The sequence below is a fragment of the Ceratotherium simum genome, chromosome 3, assembly GCF_057802395.1.
Source record: "Ceratotherium simum simum isolate JZ-2026a chromosome 3, ASM5780239v1, whole genome shotgun sequence".
NCBI lineage: Eukaryota > Metazoa > Chordata > Mammalia > Perissodactyla > Rhinocerotidae > Ceratotherium > Ceratotherium simum.
This window is the reverse complement of record NC_141902.1, coordinates 52701718-52718017: the sequence shown is the minus strand read 5'-3', so window position 1 is coordinate 52718017 and position 16300 is coordinate 52701718. Positions and strand designations below refer to the sequence as shown.

Here is a 16300-nt window from a genome sequence, read left to right as displayed (position 1 = left end):
TTTTTTAAATATAAGACTGCTTTGTCACATTGAATTATACTCCATGGTTCGTCCAGCTTAGCATCTCCAACACTAAAGGATAAGAACCAAAAAGAGTGGGAAGACTTATGCTATTGTCTCTTGCACTCCTCCCCACTTAGGAAGGCCAAGCAATTTGCCATGTAATCGAAAGAGCTCTCCCTTCACCTCCTCTGCCAGGCATCAACTTCAACCTCTCAGTCATTCACTCATTCCTTCATATATGCATTCATTTGACAGATTTTTTTTTTTGAGTACCTGCTATGTTTCAGGTCCTATGTTAAGCACTGGGGATACAAAAATAAGTAAGATGCTCATAGAATAGTAAGGAAAACAAGTAGACAAGCAATTGCAATATAGTGTGGCTTATTCAGATATGAAAGCATGAAGGGACTCCATAGGAGAGGCATCTCACCTAGTATTAAGGCTAGGGATATACAAGATGATACCTAAGGGCAGGTAAGTGACGATGGAGACAGGGCCATCACAAGCGGTGGTAATAGCCTGTGCAAAGCATGGAGGAGAGTACAGTGTGGTACTGGATCTGAAAGCATAACCAGATATAGATGACAGTGGGGCTCTGGGCCTGGGTAAACCATGCTACAAGTTTTATTCCATAGCAATGGTGAGTCATTGAATTATTTTAAGTAGATGAATGCCTTGATAAAAATTGCATTTTAGAAAGAGCACTTTGATTACATAATGGATAATCAGTCGGAGAGAGCAAGTATCTGCTTTTTCTTCCCTCTCCCTAAAGGGTAGCCTCCCTGTAGAATATTTGGGGGGAGGAGAAAAGAGTTATGGCATGACCACTTTTGAGCCATCCACTGGACAGCTGTTTCTCCCTCTAAATTGAGAGCTTCTCCTATCCCTCCCCATTTCATCCCACTCAAGGCTCACAGTTGGATGTTATCACAGAATCATACAATATCAGTTTGATTCACAAGGGTCTCCATGTTGTTCCCTTTACAACACTGTCCGTTATTTCCTGCCGTGCTATCAATGGAGCCATTCTTTCTGACCATAAATCCTGTGCTTTGACCCTTCTACTATGGCAACTCCTAATTATGATGATAAATAATAATCATTACTATGATTTATTGAACACTTTGTGCCCATTATATTATCTCCGATTTCATAGGAGCCCTGCAGGGGAAGTATTCCCTGTTTTGATTATTTTTAACCTATATCAAAATCCTCTGCTCCTCTCATGTCCACAAACTCATTGTGATGGAGGCAGGATCAAAGCTTGTTTTTAATTTACTGAGGGAGAAATGGGGGTTAACTGATTTTCATTACTCGTGATTTTTCTCTGTAACAGTGTTGATTTTATTGATTTTGTGATACATAAGCAGAGAAAATGTAGTCCATGCTTTAAGCTGAATTCTGACATAAAAATGGCTTTATGATACATTAGCATATAGAAAAGGTTAAAAAAACTACCCAGGTCACATGTAATTATTTATTCGCTTCACCCCCTTCCAGTTTTACCTGTTAAACTAAAGAATAGGCTAAAAGTGTGCAGACATGGACTCAGATCCTAAGGTTTTGCCTTCAACGGGTTGATCTAGTTTAGTGTTGTCAACAGAGAACTCATATGGTGAGATCTTCTTGTTCACTCAGGATGAGAGTGAGGCGCTGTTTGCTCTGCCCACCTAAGAAGAACCTGGGGTGGTTAGTGGGACCTGCCTTGGTGGTGACAGGTGGTCGTGAAGTCTGCTTCACATGTAACCTCTTTCAGAAGTTAAGGCTGAAAAAGATGTCAGGGATCCCTAAGACCAGTCGCCTCATTTTTCAGACAAAGAAACTGAGGTCTAGAGAAGTAAAGTAACTTTTTTTCAAGACCACACAATGGAGTAGTGATCGAGCTAAGATATCTTCATGACAGACTCAGGAACATGTAGTCTACCTTCTGAGAAGCTAGCTACCAGCAGATTCCTGGGAAGAAGAGTGTTAGCATGACTGTATACTAACGTGAAGTCTCAGTGTTTGTGTAGGCGTTTATAGAGTTGATCGTTATAGCTGTAAAATGTTCAGTGAGGTCTGTTTAGTGTCAGAATACATAGGAATCTGCTAGGGGACATAACGGAACAGTTCGATGTAGTTGGTCTAATTGTTTAATACTACGGTTGTCAAAAGGGTTACCAGTTCCTTGAGCGGTAATTCTGTACACAGGTTAGAGTTTGGAAGATGACCTTCCATTCACTGAATTGTGTTACAGATTCTTATGCTGTTAAATAAACTCATTTTTAGTGTTATCAGGTATATAAAATTTGCTGTGGTTCTTGAAACACTCAGTGTTGTAACTGGGAGCTATTTTTTGAGGTCCATATTGGATACATTTCTCCTCAATTTCTGGCACATTTCAGATTTTTCTGATTTTATTGGTTGTACATATTGCCTCATCATGCTCCATCTAGTCTATGTATAGAGTGTGCCAAGGCTAGATATTTTCATGAGAATAAAATTTCTGTCAAAAATTTTTTTCAAGCAACTATAAAATCGGCTTTAAGAAGTTTGTTTACCCTGAAGGAATAATCCAAATAATTAAATTGTTCTAATTAACTAAATAACTGCTATCTCTCCTGTGTAATTTGATGAACCCCCACCAAAGAACATAGAACAGTGGTTCGACATTTCACAGATACAGAGGAAGCTTATTCTAGTACTCATTTCTAGGGACAAAGGCTTTTCTTAATATAATTCTAGAAATGGCTCAGTCTGCACATAGTCAATAAAATTTGCTCCATAGTTCAACCAAATTCATAATATAACAGAGTATTTAATTTTATAAAGATCTTTATATTCTCCACAAGGTGTAAACATTCAGGTGTGAAAACACATCAGAAAAGTTGTCTCTGGCTGTATCTTAAAATAAACTCCTTTTAAGACATACTATTCTGTGTTTTTTCCTCTTTTGAGTGAAATGGAAAAGAGGCTGAGAGATAAAAAGTCCTACACATGTGATTTTGTATTTCTGTTTTGGTTCTCATCTCTTCTTTAGTTTTCTCCACCATATGTAATGATGTAACTCATTGACTCAGAATGTGGTATTCAGAGCATTTCTCTGGTATCCTCATCAAATGCAGTCCTTTCTTGCAGAGTCTGAGCTCTCTGTGTAATGCCTCATATTTGGTAAGAAGACCTAAAAGCATCATAGCCTAAAATGGAGTATCTGAGTTTGGGTGGAGATTTTTTTCTATATCAAGCTGATGTGCTTTATAGCATAAAGCTAGAGAAATGAAGGGAACAACTTTTTAAGTCATCTTGCCATATTTAGAGAGCATTATTAACATAAAAGATGGGAAAATGGGCTGTAGTTTTTCTTCTAGGCAGAGAAGAGTATTCATTTTATATCATCTTAGGTGTAGAAAAGAGAGAGAGAGAAGTAATGCTCTGTCGCCCTTCTAGTCGACTCTGCCTGGATGAGAGGAGAGAGATGCTCAGTCCTGGGCTCCTCCATCCAGGGGTAGAGGGTGTTGCTCTGCTCTGTTCCCTTTAGAACTTAAGATACCAGAGTTTATGTGAGTTCTCTGTGTCCACATACCAACTCCTCAAAGAATTATCTTCACCCTTCACAAAAAAGTTGTCATTTCCCCCCGATTTGTACTCCTTTTTGACCTTATACTCTGATTCTGTGGTTTGTGATATCCACCTAAATCCAACACCTTATTCACAAGAGTCTTTAATATGTTTCTGTGGGCGATGAACTTGAAGTCTGATGACCCAGATTCAAGTCCAGAAGCTGCAGCTTAACCAGTTATATTGCTTTGGACTTAACCTCTCTGTGCCATATTGTCTCTATTTATAAAATGCTTGTAATAACAGTTGCCCTATTTTTTTTTCATGGAGTTGTTTTGAGTGTGAAATGAGATAAGAAGGTGAAAATATTTTGTAAGGTTCTATAGAAATATATATTTTTTTGTTCTTACTTTACTGTTTTTTTTGTGTGTGTGTGAGGAAGATCAGCCCTGAGCTAACATCCATGCTAATCCTCCTCTTTCTGCTGAGGAAGACCGGCTCTGAGCTAACATCTATTGCCAATCCTCCTCCTTTTTTTCCCCAAAGCCCCAGTAGATAGTTGTATGTCATAGTTGCACATCCTTCTAGTTGCTGTATGTGGGACGCCGCCTCAGCATGGCCAGAGAAGCAGTGCGTCGGTGCGCACCCGGGATGCAAACCCGGGCCGCCAGTAGCGGAGCGCGTGCACTTAACTGCTAAGCCGCGGGGCCAGCCCTTACTTTACTATTCTAAAAGTATTAAAAACATTGATCAGATTCTCCTACACTTGAAACTCCTTTCAGGCAAATTAGTAGAGTTATCTGAGAGATAAAAAATAAATACATAGAAATGAAGTCAGCAACTACAGGTCCTCGTGCTACCTGCAGACTCCCCTTTACCTTCTCGATTCCTCTGAACCTCTCTGCTCGGAGTGTCGTCCACGGACCAGAAGCACTGGCATCACCTGGGATCTTGCAGAAATGCACACTCAGGTCCACCCCAGACTTACTGATTCAAAATCTGCATTTTAACAAGATCGCCAGGTGCTTTGTGTACACATTTAAATTTGAGAAGTGCAATATGGCATACCATATGGCACTGGTAGCATGCAAGATGATTCTGTACAGTAAAGTAGTGAACATTTTTTATTTTAATTATTAGGTTTTAATATTAGAAGAAAACATTGCTAGCCCATGAAACCTGTTATTTCATAGATTTTCCTTAAGGTGAGGCTAACAAGTAGTATTTACATATTTTTAAAAGATGAGTAGATTTAACAAATTATTAAGTAAGTGATAGAGTAAGTGATACTTGGATATGGCAAAAATTATGAAGGTGGCTCTTGAGTGACTGGCTTTTGGGAAACCCTAGTCTAGAAGCTTGGTGGGATTGGGAGCAGGGCCATAGTAGCTGTGAAGGACCTCAGAGGTGCTGTTAGCCCTAGCCAAGGGGACATGTAGAAGGCACAGCTCTTGTGTTTGCCAGGCACCTCAGGTCAGACTAGGAGTGTCCAGAATCATCTTCCACTAACCAGATGAGAATACAGACTGAGCTCAAGGTCTAGAGCCCTTTCTTTATCTCTTTCACTCAGTGCTCTTTGGGGAAGAGTTCCAGCACCAGAATACCCTTTATTTCTTTATTTAGTACTTGAAGGAAGTGTAGGAATGGAAGGTTCTTCAGTCCCTTCCTTTATGTCAGCCTTTAGCTAAATGTCAGATCTGTGAACAATTTATCCAAGAAAGGTTTCATTCCTCATAACTCACTTTCTCTTGGGACACAATTATGGAGTCAAGTTCAATTCCTCATGAGGTCAGCTTTTTAAGATTTTGCAGACATTTTTTTCTTCTCTCATTTCTTCAGTAACTTTCAAAACTATATAAGTAATACAACTAAATTCTTAAGCATTTGGAATGTAGAGAAGGGAAATGCTTTATGAATTACCATGCTGTGGTTGTGCAGGTGCCTCGTGCATTTTCTCAGAACCATTCTAATTTCCCACACGTGCTGCTAAAATAAACACCTGTGTTCTTCTTCAGTTCATATTTGCATTTTTTTCTCAGCCCATTTGCACTCCATCTTGACGCACTCGTTCTGTGGTCTGTGATTATCCACCTGAATCTGTCACCTTTGCCAAGTTACAGAGTGTAGTGGGGAGGATTTCCTTGCAAATGAAACTCTTCTTGCCTGTTGATCAGTGGTATTGCTCCTCATGCAAAACCTTTCTGTACAGAAGAGCCTGATGTTGCATTCATATCTTCTGAAAAAACAATATGAAACATTAAAAGGTATTAATATTAAAAAAAACTTTCCAGAGATTTATAAGTTGAAGAAGGGTAGTAACTTGCACTATTATAAAGAATGATATCTGTGAAGATTCTTGAATTGTCTGCATACAAAGCTAAGATAATATTATTTTTAAAATATTACTCAGACTTCTTATTGTCATCCTATGGACAATTTCCACATTTTGGCTCTTTTTTTTTGTAATGGAGATATATTCTAAAATAATTTCCTTCCTACATTGCTGAACACTGCCTATTTCCTGATTTCTTCCATTTAAAGTAATATACATAAAACAAAATTAAGAGAGAAGCAGCAGATTAGGGAAAAACTTTGCATATACACATGACAAAGGCCTAATTTCCTTAATATACTTAGAGTTCTTCAAATGACTAAAAAGATGAATAACCCAATAGAAAAATGGCAAAGGATATAAACCTGAAGAAAAAAAATTGAAAATAGCCAGTGAACATGAAAAGATATTCAATCAATATATCATTAGACACAAATCAAAACAAGTTGCCATTTTTCACCCATCAGGTTGACTGAAATTAAAATGTTTGCAAAACTCCAGTGTTAAAGAGTAGGAGAAAATAGCATGTTGTTGGAATTATAAATTGTGTAACTTTTCTGAAGGGTGATTTGGCAATACTTATCAAAATGTGAAATGCACATATACTTTAACCGAGAAATTCCACACATATACAAAGGTATATAAAATGATAGTGTTTGCAGCAGTATCTATAGTAGCCTAAACTGAATGCAGTCTCTACGTCCCTCAGGACAGTTTGCAGTAGTACCATTATTTACTGAGCCAGTGGAATAACATGCAGCCATTAAAAAAAATGTTAGCTTTATATGAAAAAAAGTGGGAAAAAAACAAAATACAGAAAACTGTGAATAGTATGATCCCATTTGTATTAAAAAAGGAGAGAGAGGATAAAAAGATGCTACATGTACTTGTAGGTGAAAAAAAAGTCCTTTGAAAGATGTACCAGCAGCAGATAGCTGTTAACTCTGGGAAGAGGTCGAGAGACCTTTCATTATTTAAAAATGTGTAATTCTGAATTTAATTAAAACAATTCTGTGTGCTAAATATTAGTGATTCAGGTGTGTGGAAGGACAATGCTAAACAATCACATGATTTCTCTTCCCCTAACCCACACACTCCTCCTGTCCCCCCGCCCTACATCCCCATCCCTAATAGTAATGCTCTTCACGAGTGTTAGCTGAGGGTCTTCACTTTCCCTGAGAGAGGAAACACACATCAGTGAGGTGGCCAGAGGGTTGGCAATTGAGGGAAAAATAGACTTGGCCCAGTACCAGAAATGAAAACGCATGTGCTAAAAACAAGCCTTTCTTTGGTTATTTCAATTAGCCATTTAAAATAATTCAGATAAACGTAATGGCATTTTCCCAAAGAAGAATTTGGTTTGGACTTCCTGGGTAATTATTCCAACTGCCTATTGTTCCAATAAGGAAAACAGAGATATTCAGTCGTCCTCGTTTCAATGGGTAGTTTGAGGTGGAGGCTTTGAGTTCTGGATATAATCGCCTCTGAGGTGGACTTTTGCTTCCTGAAATAGGCCTAGACAGGCCTGTGTGCCCTCAGTGCCCAGGAAGTGCATTTAGATGCCTGGAGTGAGTTGTGAAATAGATCTTTTTACTCCTTACCTTTTCCCGATGCCTAGCATTTTAAATTTACTCAATAGCATTTTACTTAGTTCTCTTAATACTTCAGAAAGTTATCTAAAATTTTGAGGTACCTCAATTTTTAAATCAAGTAACTTCCAGACGTATCATTTTAATATTTAGTATAAAATTTAGTATTTAATATAGTCCAGTTTCCAGCTCCCCCTGCACACTGTCCCCAAGGACTTCTTCTAAGTGTCATAAACTTGTGCTTCCTTTTGCCTCCGAGGTCCTCTTGTCAGTACGGTCTGGGTGTCTGGGAGCCATATCTGGAGATGCCCTATGCCAAGTAATGGCCGTTCTACCAGCTTTCGTGCACGGTTGAGTAGGGTGATTTTTCAACTTTGTTTCTGTTTTTTGCTGCCACCCAAGTTCTCTCTCTGCGTTTTTTAATTCTCATCTGAACTTGGTGGGAGTGACCATGCTCATTCCTTTCAGATGGAGACTATTTTACCTTTACAAGACACGAACCCATCGGAGTGTGTGGACAGATCATCCCGGTGAGTGTATCTCCTCGTGCCTCCTATTTATTTTCATTTGAACCAGTTCTCTTAAAGATACATAAAACACGGACCTCAGTGGTGTGTGTTTTCCATTACTGGGGGAAAAAAACTGAGCTCATGTTGTTGACATATCTTTAACAGCCTCCCTGCAAATGCTTATTTGAACAGGTTAATAGGGTTTCAGCTCCGTTACCAGGAGTTGAGTTCTCAAGTCATGGAATTCTCATGATTAAAATAAGCAAAGCAAAGCCCAGTGTGTTAATAACCTGCCCTTGGTTATGGATGTTCATTCTGCTTATGGAAAATTAATGCTTTGTTATATTTGCTTGTTTATTTTTTAAAACTGTGACTCACCATCTTTCCAGACGTATTGTTTTATATGGTCTTTTAATCCTATTCTTTCCCACTGTTTCTTTTCACAAGAATCTAGATAGAAGACTCTACAGAAGACACAGCAGTACAATTAATGTCACAGTCATAATTGAAACCATACCGGGCTGTTGTGTGTCTTGTAAAGGGAAATAGATGTAGTGCGTAGTGTTTGGATTGGAACATTAAACATTCTCTTTTTTTCTTTCTCTTTCATACACTGCCTTGGCATTGTGCAAAACATCGAATCTTCCGACAGTGCTAGCTAATCGATCTGGCAAGGATTTCAGGGGAGGCTCAAATTAAACTCTTACAGTGTAGACAAGTTTTCTTTTTGCAAAATGTAGAATAATTCAAGATAATCTTTGGCTTTGGGGGCCAAAGATTTTTGAGACGTATTAATGTTTTCTTTAATGATCTACAAGGTCCAGGTTACTGTGAAATTTATTAGAGAATGAAAATGGAAAATGAGAGGTTTGCTTTAAGTTCTTCTCCTCCTAAACCAGCCAGGGAAATGCCCCTTGGATCAGAGCAGGGGTGCGGTCTGTCAGCTTAGTTGCAGGAACTCAGACCTGCTCTTCTTGCCCTTCCCAGACTCTCGGAGCTGCAGTTTTCACTGACAGGGCAAGAGCTGCTTGTCAGCCAGCTCCGGCTCAGTTACCGCACTCCAAGATTTATATACTGTAGATGGAATTAAAACATCACTGTGGGCTCCCAAGTTTATAAACAACTAAGGGGAAAAGAAATTGGGTGTTTGGTGAAGGCAAGACACTTGTATATTTTTGCAAGCTTGCCAGGGCCAGTGAGAATCTTTCAAGGATGGCAGCTGAGATGCTTCAGGCAGAAACACATTGTGGTCAGGGGCTGAAGCCAGGGGGCCAGGATTTCTGTTTTCTTTCTTAATGAAATTATCAACGACACCTGATAGTACTGAGGCTCATGCCTGTGCTTATGACAATACAAACTTAATATCCTTTTAAAATCAGTGGCAGCCTTTTTATGCCCCCAATTCAGATACTCACATACATTTTCTAGTCTCCATTAGTTTATTTTGTGGTAGAAAGGAGACAAACTAAAATTTTTGCATACTCATCAGTAGATTTACTTTATTTTTTGTAATCATGTGTTTTGTGACAATACATGTATGCAAAGAAATAATCTGTCTTGAAATATACGTTGATTTAAATATAATTCATAGCTGGAATTTTCTCTTCCATTTCTTCCACACTGAAGAGCTGTCATACCAGTCTGAAATTTCTGGTGTAAAAATCACAAATGCAAGAAAAAGTTTTCATACACAAGAACTTAGTGGAACTAAATTCTAATTTTAAAAACATATAAAATAACGACAATGAAAAAACAAAACAAAACAAAAGACTCCCTTTTCACCGTGAGGTTTCTTTTGGTGGGTAGTTGGAATATAGTAATTTGCTAAACAGGGAGAAAAGGAGATTTTCGAAGTCAGTCCTATTCTATTCTTAATGAAGTAATTAAAAAATCTAAACATCTATACTTTGTGGTGGGATCTATGTTGAGGACTAGTGTGAGAAATCTTGAGAAGTCACGGCTTGAGAACAACATAGTGGAGGAATATTTTTCCATCTGTCAACCTTGAGCTTTTTCCTTTCAGTGGAACTTCCCCTTGCTGATGTTTGCCTGGAAAATTGCTCCAGCTCTGTGCTGTGGCAATACAGTAGTCATTAAACCAGCAGAACAAACACCACTCAGCGCGCTCTACATGGGAGCCCTCATCAAGGAGGTAAGAGAAACCGACTTCAGGAGTGGCTCCCACTCCCCTTACAGTTGGGGCCTACTGGAGCATGTCTGATTTAATGTGCTTCATCAGCTTTCACAAGCCACGTTTCCTCCAATTCTATTTTGTTAGGCTGGGTTTCCACCGGGAGTCATCAATATTTTGCCAGGATACGGGCCAACGGCTGGGGCAGCAATAGCCTCTCACATCGGCATAGACAAGATTGCGTTCACAGGGTCCACTGAGGTAGGTGCCTGAGAAACCATGGGTTGAGGAACAGTCCTGCGTAAGTAGAGGATTTAAATAAAACTGAAAATGTCACTCATAGGCTGGATTCCAAAAGAGGAGTGAGTACCCAAGCCCCCCAAGGGCAGCGTTGGTGTCATGGCTAGAACACTGGTGAATGTCACAGTGAAGGCACGCATTGACCATTCACTGCCATAGAACTCTGAGCATTTTTGTGATGCCATCTGTGTAAAATCTGTCCCAGAAAAACAAACAAAACTCTGTTATATTCTGAAATAAAAGGGACGCATATCAGAGGCAAACACAAACAAGCCAACAAACTGTCCCAGAAGAGACTGTCCCAGAAGCTGGGGGTTCTAAACACTTTCTTGAGTCAAGAACAGTAATGGCAGCAGCAAGTTGAGAAGCTGGAAATCTAAACTAATCTCTGGTTAAAATGAGATTCAAATGGAAACACAGCTTTCCCTTCTCTTTATTTCACCAGGTCCTGTAGATGCAATTGGCAACTAACTATGCCGGTGAGCCATAGGGGAAGTTATAGAGCAGGAGTTAGCAAACTTTTCCTGTAAAAGGCCAATAGTAAATACTGTAGACTTTGCAGGCAATACGGCCTTTGTTGCAACTACTCAACCATGTTCTTGTAGCATGAAGTAGCCATAGGTAATGTATAAGCTGAGCATGGCTACACGCCCATAAAACTTTATTTATAGATGCGGAAATCGAAATTTCATATAATTTTTACACATCACAAAATATTAATCTTCTCTTGATTTTTTTCCAATCGTTTAAAACACAAAAACTGTTCTTAGCTCGCAGGCTGTTACTAAAATAGGCAGCAGGCCAAATTTGGCCTATGGACCGTTGTTTATTGACCTCTGATATAGAGTCACAAGTCTGGTTAAAGAGGTTTCTTGTAAAATGTTACTTGCAAATGTCTGGATTCAGGTAACTGAGATGATAAAAAAGCGAGTCTGCGTCATTGTTTCAAGTAGATCTTCGCAGATGTCTTCACTGTTGAACAAAGGATGTGTGCAGGTCTAGAACAGTGCTACTTAGTAGAAATATAATGAGGAAAACATTTATAATTTAAAATTTGCTATTAGCCACATTAAAACATTTTTAAAAAACAAGTGAAATTAATTTTAATAATATATTTTATTTACTCTAGGATTTCCAAAATATTATCCTTTCAACTTATGATCAATATAAAAAACAATATCTTGCATTCTCTTTTCAATATGAAGTCTTCGAAATCTGGTATATGTTTTACATTTACAGCACATCTCAATTCAGACTAGCCACTTTTCAAGTGCTCTATGGCCACGTGTGGCTGGTGGCTACTATATTGGACAGCGCAGGTCTAGGGACTTGATTATATCAGCTGATACAGTTAATGATTCTTCATTAAACTGTCTTATGTTAAAAAATTTCATCAGAGATTGATTAATAAACCTGAGTGCTAATTTCTAGTTAGAGATTACTGAGTTTTATGTTTGTCAGGAGTTAATCTTGTTTGTTTCCAACCTTTTATTCTGGTTGTATTTGTTATAGTAATTTGGCAATTTTAATGAAATATATAAACCAAAATGTAATTTTGCAATTTTAATGAAATATATACACCAAAATGTAATTTTGCAATTTTAATGAAATATGTAAACCAAAATGTGTATATGAAAGGGAATTATTGTTTCTATTTAAACTAAGACTAATGCTTTGAAAAGATTTGCTAAAGGCTAGATGCTAAGAAAAACTGCAGTCAACTAGGAGTGGGCAAGACAATGGTAAAAGATTGGGGAAAAAAATAAATCTAGATACAGCGTGCACCTGGATTGCTTTGCAGATGTTTTTAAGTCCTCACTCCACTTTAAATAAACAAACCAGAAATTATAAACAATATTTTAGAAGTATGGTTTAATCAGAAAGGACTGGTGGACCCATAATTAAAGAAAGTCCTTGGTCCTATATCCAAAGACTGCAGAATGAATGGCCATATTTTTTTATTAAAATGAAATACATAAAGTATCTTTCCCTGCTTTCCCCTCTTTTTCAATTAACCGACCAGTGGTACTGATTGAGTCAGTTAAGAGGCTTCTATTGTATAATTTTTTTAATAAAGATGAGATCATAATATATGAAATATGTAACACCTTATATGTCAGTACCTGTAGATCTTCATTCTTTTTAATAGTTGAGTAGGATACTCTGGCATCGATGTATCATAGTTTAGTTACTTATTAATGTACACTTCAGTTTTTTTACTTTTTTCCCTATTACACAGACTACTGAAATAAAAATCCTTGGGGGTCCAAGACAAATTTTGTGTGTGTATATATATATATATATATGTATATTAGATATTCTGTTGGATACGTTTTAGAAGTAGAATTACAAAATTTAACTTGCTTATATTACCAAGAATGCCTTAGAGTGATGGTTTCGTTTATAAGACCTCTTTGTGTATTAAGTATGTTAATCTTCTATTCCTTATAGAATCTGCAAATATTCCCAGTTTGTTCTTTGGTTTAAAATTATTTTTTAAATAGAGTTATTTGCCATGCACAAGTTTTAAATGTGTATGTGGTCATATCTTTGAGTCTTTCTCTTAATGGCTTCTGAGTTTCCTGTCATCTTTAAAGAAACCCCTTCACGATTATACAAATGGTCGTTAACATTTTCTATCAGTACCTTTATAGTTTTGTTTTTGTTAAATCTTTAATCTGGTTGGAATTTATTTTCATGCGTAATGAAAGGTGAGGCCTAAGTTTATTTTTTTTTTATAAATTACTTCAACACCATTTATTAAACAGTCTATCCCTTTGCAGCTCATTTGAACACAACGTTAAGGTTATATGATAAATGTTCATATATATACATGTTTCTGTTTTAGGACTCAAAATTTTGTCTACTCTTTTTTTTTTTTCTGTGAGGGAGATCAGCCCTGAGCTAACATCCTATGCTGATCCTCCTCTTTTTTGCCAAGGAAGATTGGCCTTGAGCTAACTTCTGTGCCCATCTTTCTCTACTTTATATGGGACGCCGCCACAGCGCCACCACAGCATGGCATGACAAGTGGTGTGTTGGTGCGCGCCGGGGATCCAAACCCGCAACCCCCAGTCGGCCGAAGCAGAGTGCATGCACTTAACCACTTGCGCCACCGGGCTGGCCCCTGTCTACTGTTTCACTAGTACCAGATTGCTTTAAATACTAGGCTTTCAAAGATATGTTGCAATATGGTAGGCAAGATACCCTCTTGTTTGGTTTTTGAAAACCTTTTGTAATGACCATTCTTTCAGATGAAACTTCAAATCAATTTTCTAAGCACCTTGCCTTCCTTCCAGAAACTCGCGTTGGAATTTTGATTGACATTACATTACCTCTCTATGTTAAATTGAGGGTAGGAGCTTTCTCTACAAGATTGACTTCTCGTCTAGGAACATGGTGTAAATCTCTTTCTTTATTTGTCCTGTAATGTTCATCACTGATGGTATCATATAGGTCTTAGGCATTTCTTGATAAATTAATTTTTAGGCATTTAACTTTTTCTTCCAAGGATATTTCAGTCTAAAAACTAAGCACCTCTTTTCTTTAAAGTCACAATATCATGTATTGGAAAGTTATATTGAATGGATGACCTGATCTTTCAGGCCAGACAAGAAGTGGCATAGTGAATCAATGAGAACATAAGCACTTGTTTATAGGTTGCTTGGGTTCAAATTTCTGTTTTGACATTTAAAAATTTTTTTTAACTTTTTTTAAGACTTTATTGAAGTATAATTTACATACAGTAAAATGCACCCATTTAAGTACCAAATGTACACACTCATGTAACCATCACCCAACTCAAGATATAGAATATTTCCACTCTAAAAAGATTTCTCATGCCTCTTTGTGGCTAACACACTTGGCCTCAGGCAAACAATGACTTTTTGTTAATTTTGCTTATTCTAGAATTTCATGTAAATGGAATAATACATTATGTACTCTCCTGTGTTGGTTTCCTTTTTTTTTTTCTTGGTGGTTGTTAAATATTTAATGAATTATTGATATAATTGAGTTTAAATCTCCTATCTTAATTTTTGTTTTCTACTTGTTCCATCTGGCTTTTTATTCCTTTTTTCCCCTTTTTCTGCCTTCTTTTGTGTTTTTTTCTTTCTTTTTTTTTTTTCCCTAGGAAGATTCACCCTGAGCTAACATCTGTTGCCAATCTTCCTCTTTTTGCTTGAGGAAGATTCACCCTGTGCTAACATCTGTGCCAGCCTTCCTCTATTTTGTATGTGGGTTGCCACCACAGCATGGCTGCCAATGAGTGGTGTAGGTCTGCACCCGGAATCTGAACCGGGCCGCAAAGTGGAGCATGCTGAACTTAACCACTGGACCATGCGGCCCGCCCTTTTCTGCCTTCTTTTGGATGAATTGAGTACTCCATTTTATCTTTTATTTTGGATTATTAGCTATACTTCTTTTTTAAGTGGTTGCTTTAGTAATTACAATATGCATCTTAATTGCAGTCTACCATTAAATAGTATTATGTTACTTCATACATAATGTAATAACTGTACAATGGAATTCTTCCATTTCTCATCCCATCCTTCATGCTATTATTGGCCTATAGTTTACTTCTATATATGTTCTATACCCACAGTATATTGCTCCTCTTTTTGTTTTAAAAATTCAATTATCTTTTTGAAAATTTTTTAAAATGAGAAAGCAAAATTATTTTACATTTACTTACATACTTGCCATTTCTGGCCCTCTTCTTTTTCTGCTGTAGGCCCAAGTTTCTTTTTGATATCATTTCCTTCCATGTAAAGATCTTTCTTTAGTATTTCTTATAGTTCAGGTCTGTTAGTAACAAATTCTCTTAGCTTTTGTTTGTCTGAAAATGTCTTTATTTTGTTCTCATTTTTTATGACTTTTCCTAAATATAGAATTCTGATTTCACAGTTTTTATTTTGTTTTATTTTACCTTCACCACATTAAAGCTGTCATTCTGCTTTTTTTCTGATTTGCACTGTTTCTGATGAGAAGTTAGTAGTCATTCTTATTTTTGTTTTACTGTACATAATGATTTTTCTCTGGCTGCTTTTGAGATCCTCTCTTTTTACTGCTTTTTAACAATTTAATTGTGATGTGTAGTTTTCTTCCTAAGTGAGGTTTATTGAAAATTCTTGGATCTATGAATTTATAGTTGGATTTATGAGTTTATAGTTTTCATCAAATTTGGAAAAACTTGACCATTATTTTCTTCAAATGTGTCTATTTTTTTGTGTGTGTGTGTGAGGAGATCAGCCCTGAGCTAACATCTGCCAATCCTACTCTTTTTTTGCTGAGGAAGACTGGCCCTGGGCTAACATCCGTGCCCATCTTCCTCCACTTTATATGGGATGCCGCCACAGCGTGGCCTGACAAGCGGTGCGTTGGTGCGCGCCCAGGATCCAAACCGGCGAGCCCCGGGCCGCCGCAGGGGAGCGCGCACTTAACCGCTTGCACCACCCAGCCGGCCCCTAAATGTGTCTGTTTTTTTGCTTTTTAAATTTCTGTTAATTTTTGAAAGGACGCTGAACATTGTGACCATTACGTTACTGAACATGTGGATTTTGTTGTCTTTCTTTAAAGAGTGTGGGGTTTTTTTTTTCCTGACAGGTAGTTAAGTCACTTGCAGTACAGCTTGACTCTTTTGACACTTAGTTTTAAGCTTTGTTAAGACTAGTTTATCTTTTACTAAGATACTAAAATTTACTAAGTTTACTAAATTCAAATCATTCTGGAGTTTCTGTTGAATGCTGTATGAGCCCTCTATGAGCTCTGAGAATTATTCAGCATACAGATTACCTGGTCTTCATTCTTTACTCAGTCTCATGGAGTTTCATCCTACATATTCCCAGCTTAGCATGCAGCCAAAGACTCAAGAAGACCCCCACGCAGATTTCTGGACCTC

At 37.6% G+C, this 16300-nt stretch overlaps 1 protein-coding gene across 1 annotated transcript in view; it reads left to right on the top strand.

The window, feature by feature from the left end:
• The window catches only part of ALDH1A2 (aldehyde dehydrogenase 1 family member A2), a 93533-nt gene that overhangs the window by 45712 nt on the left and 31521 nt on the right, over positions 1-16300 (top strand). Inside the window, exons 5-7 of the mRNA XM_004421622.3 lie at positions 7930-7991; positions 9994-10122; positions 10249-10362. Coding sequence (XP_004421679.1) covers positions 7930-7991; positions 9994-10122; positions 10249-10362 — 305 coding nt within the window. The remainder of the gene's footprint in view (positions 1-7929; positions 7992-9993; positions 10123-10248; positions 10363-16300) is intronic.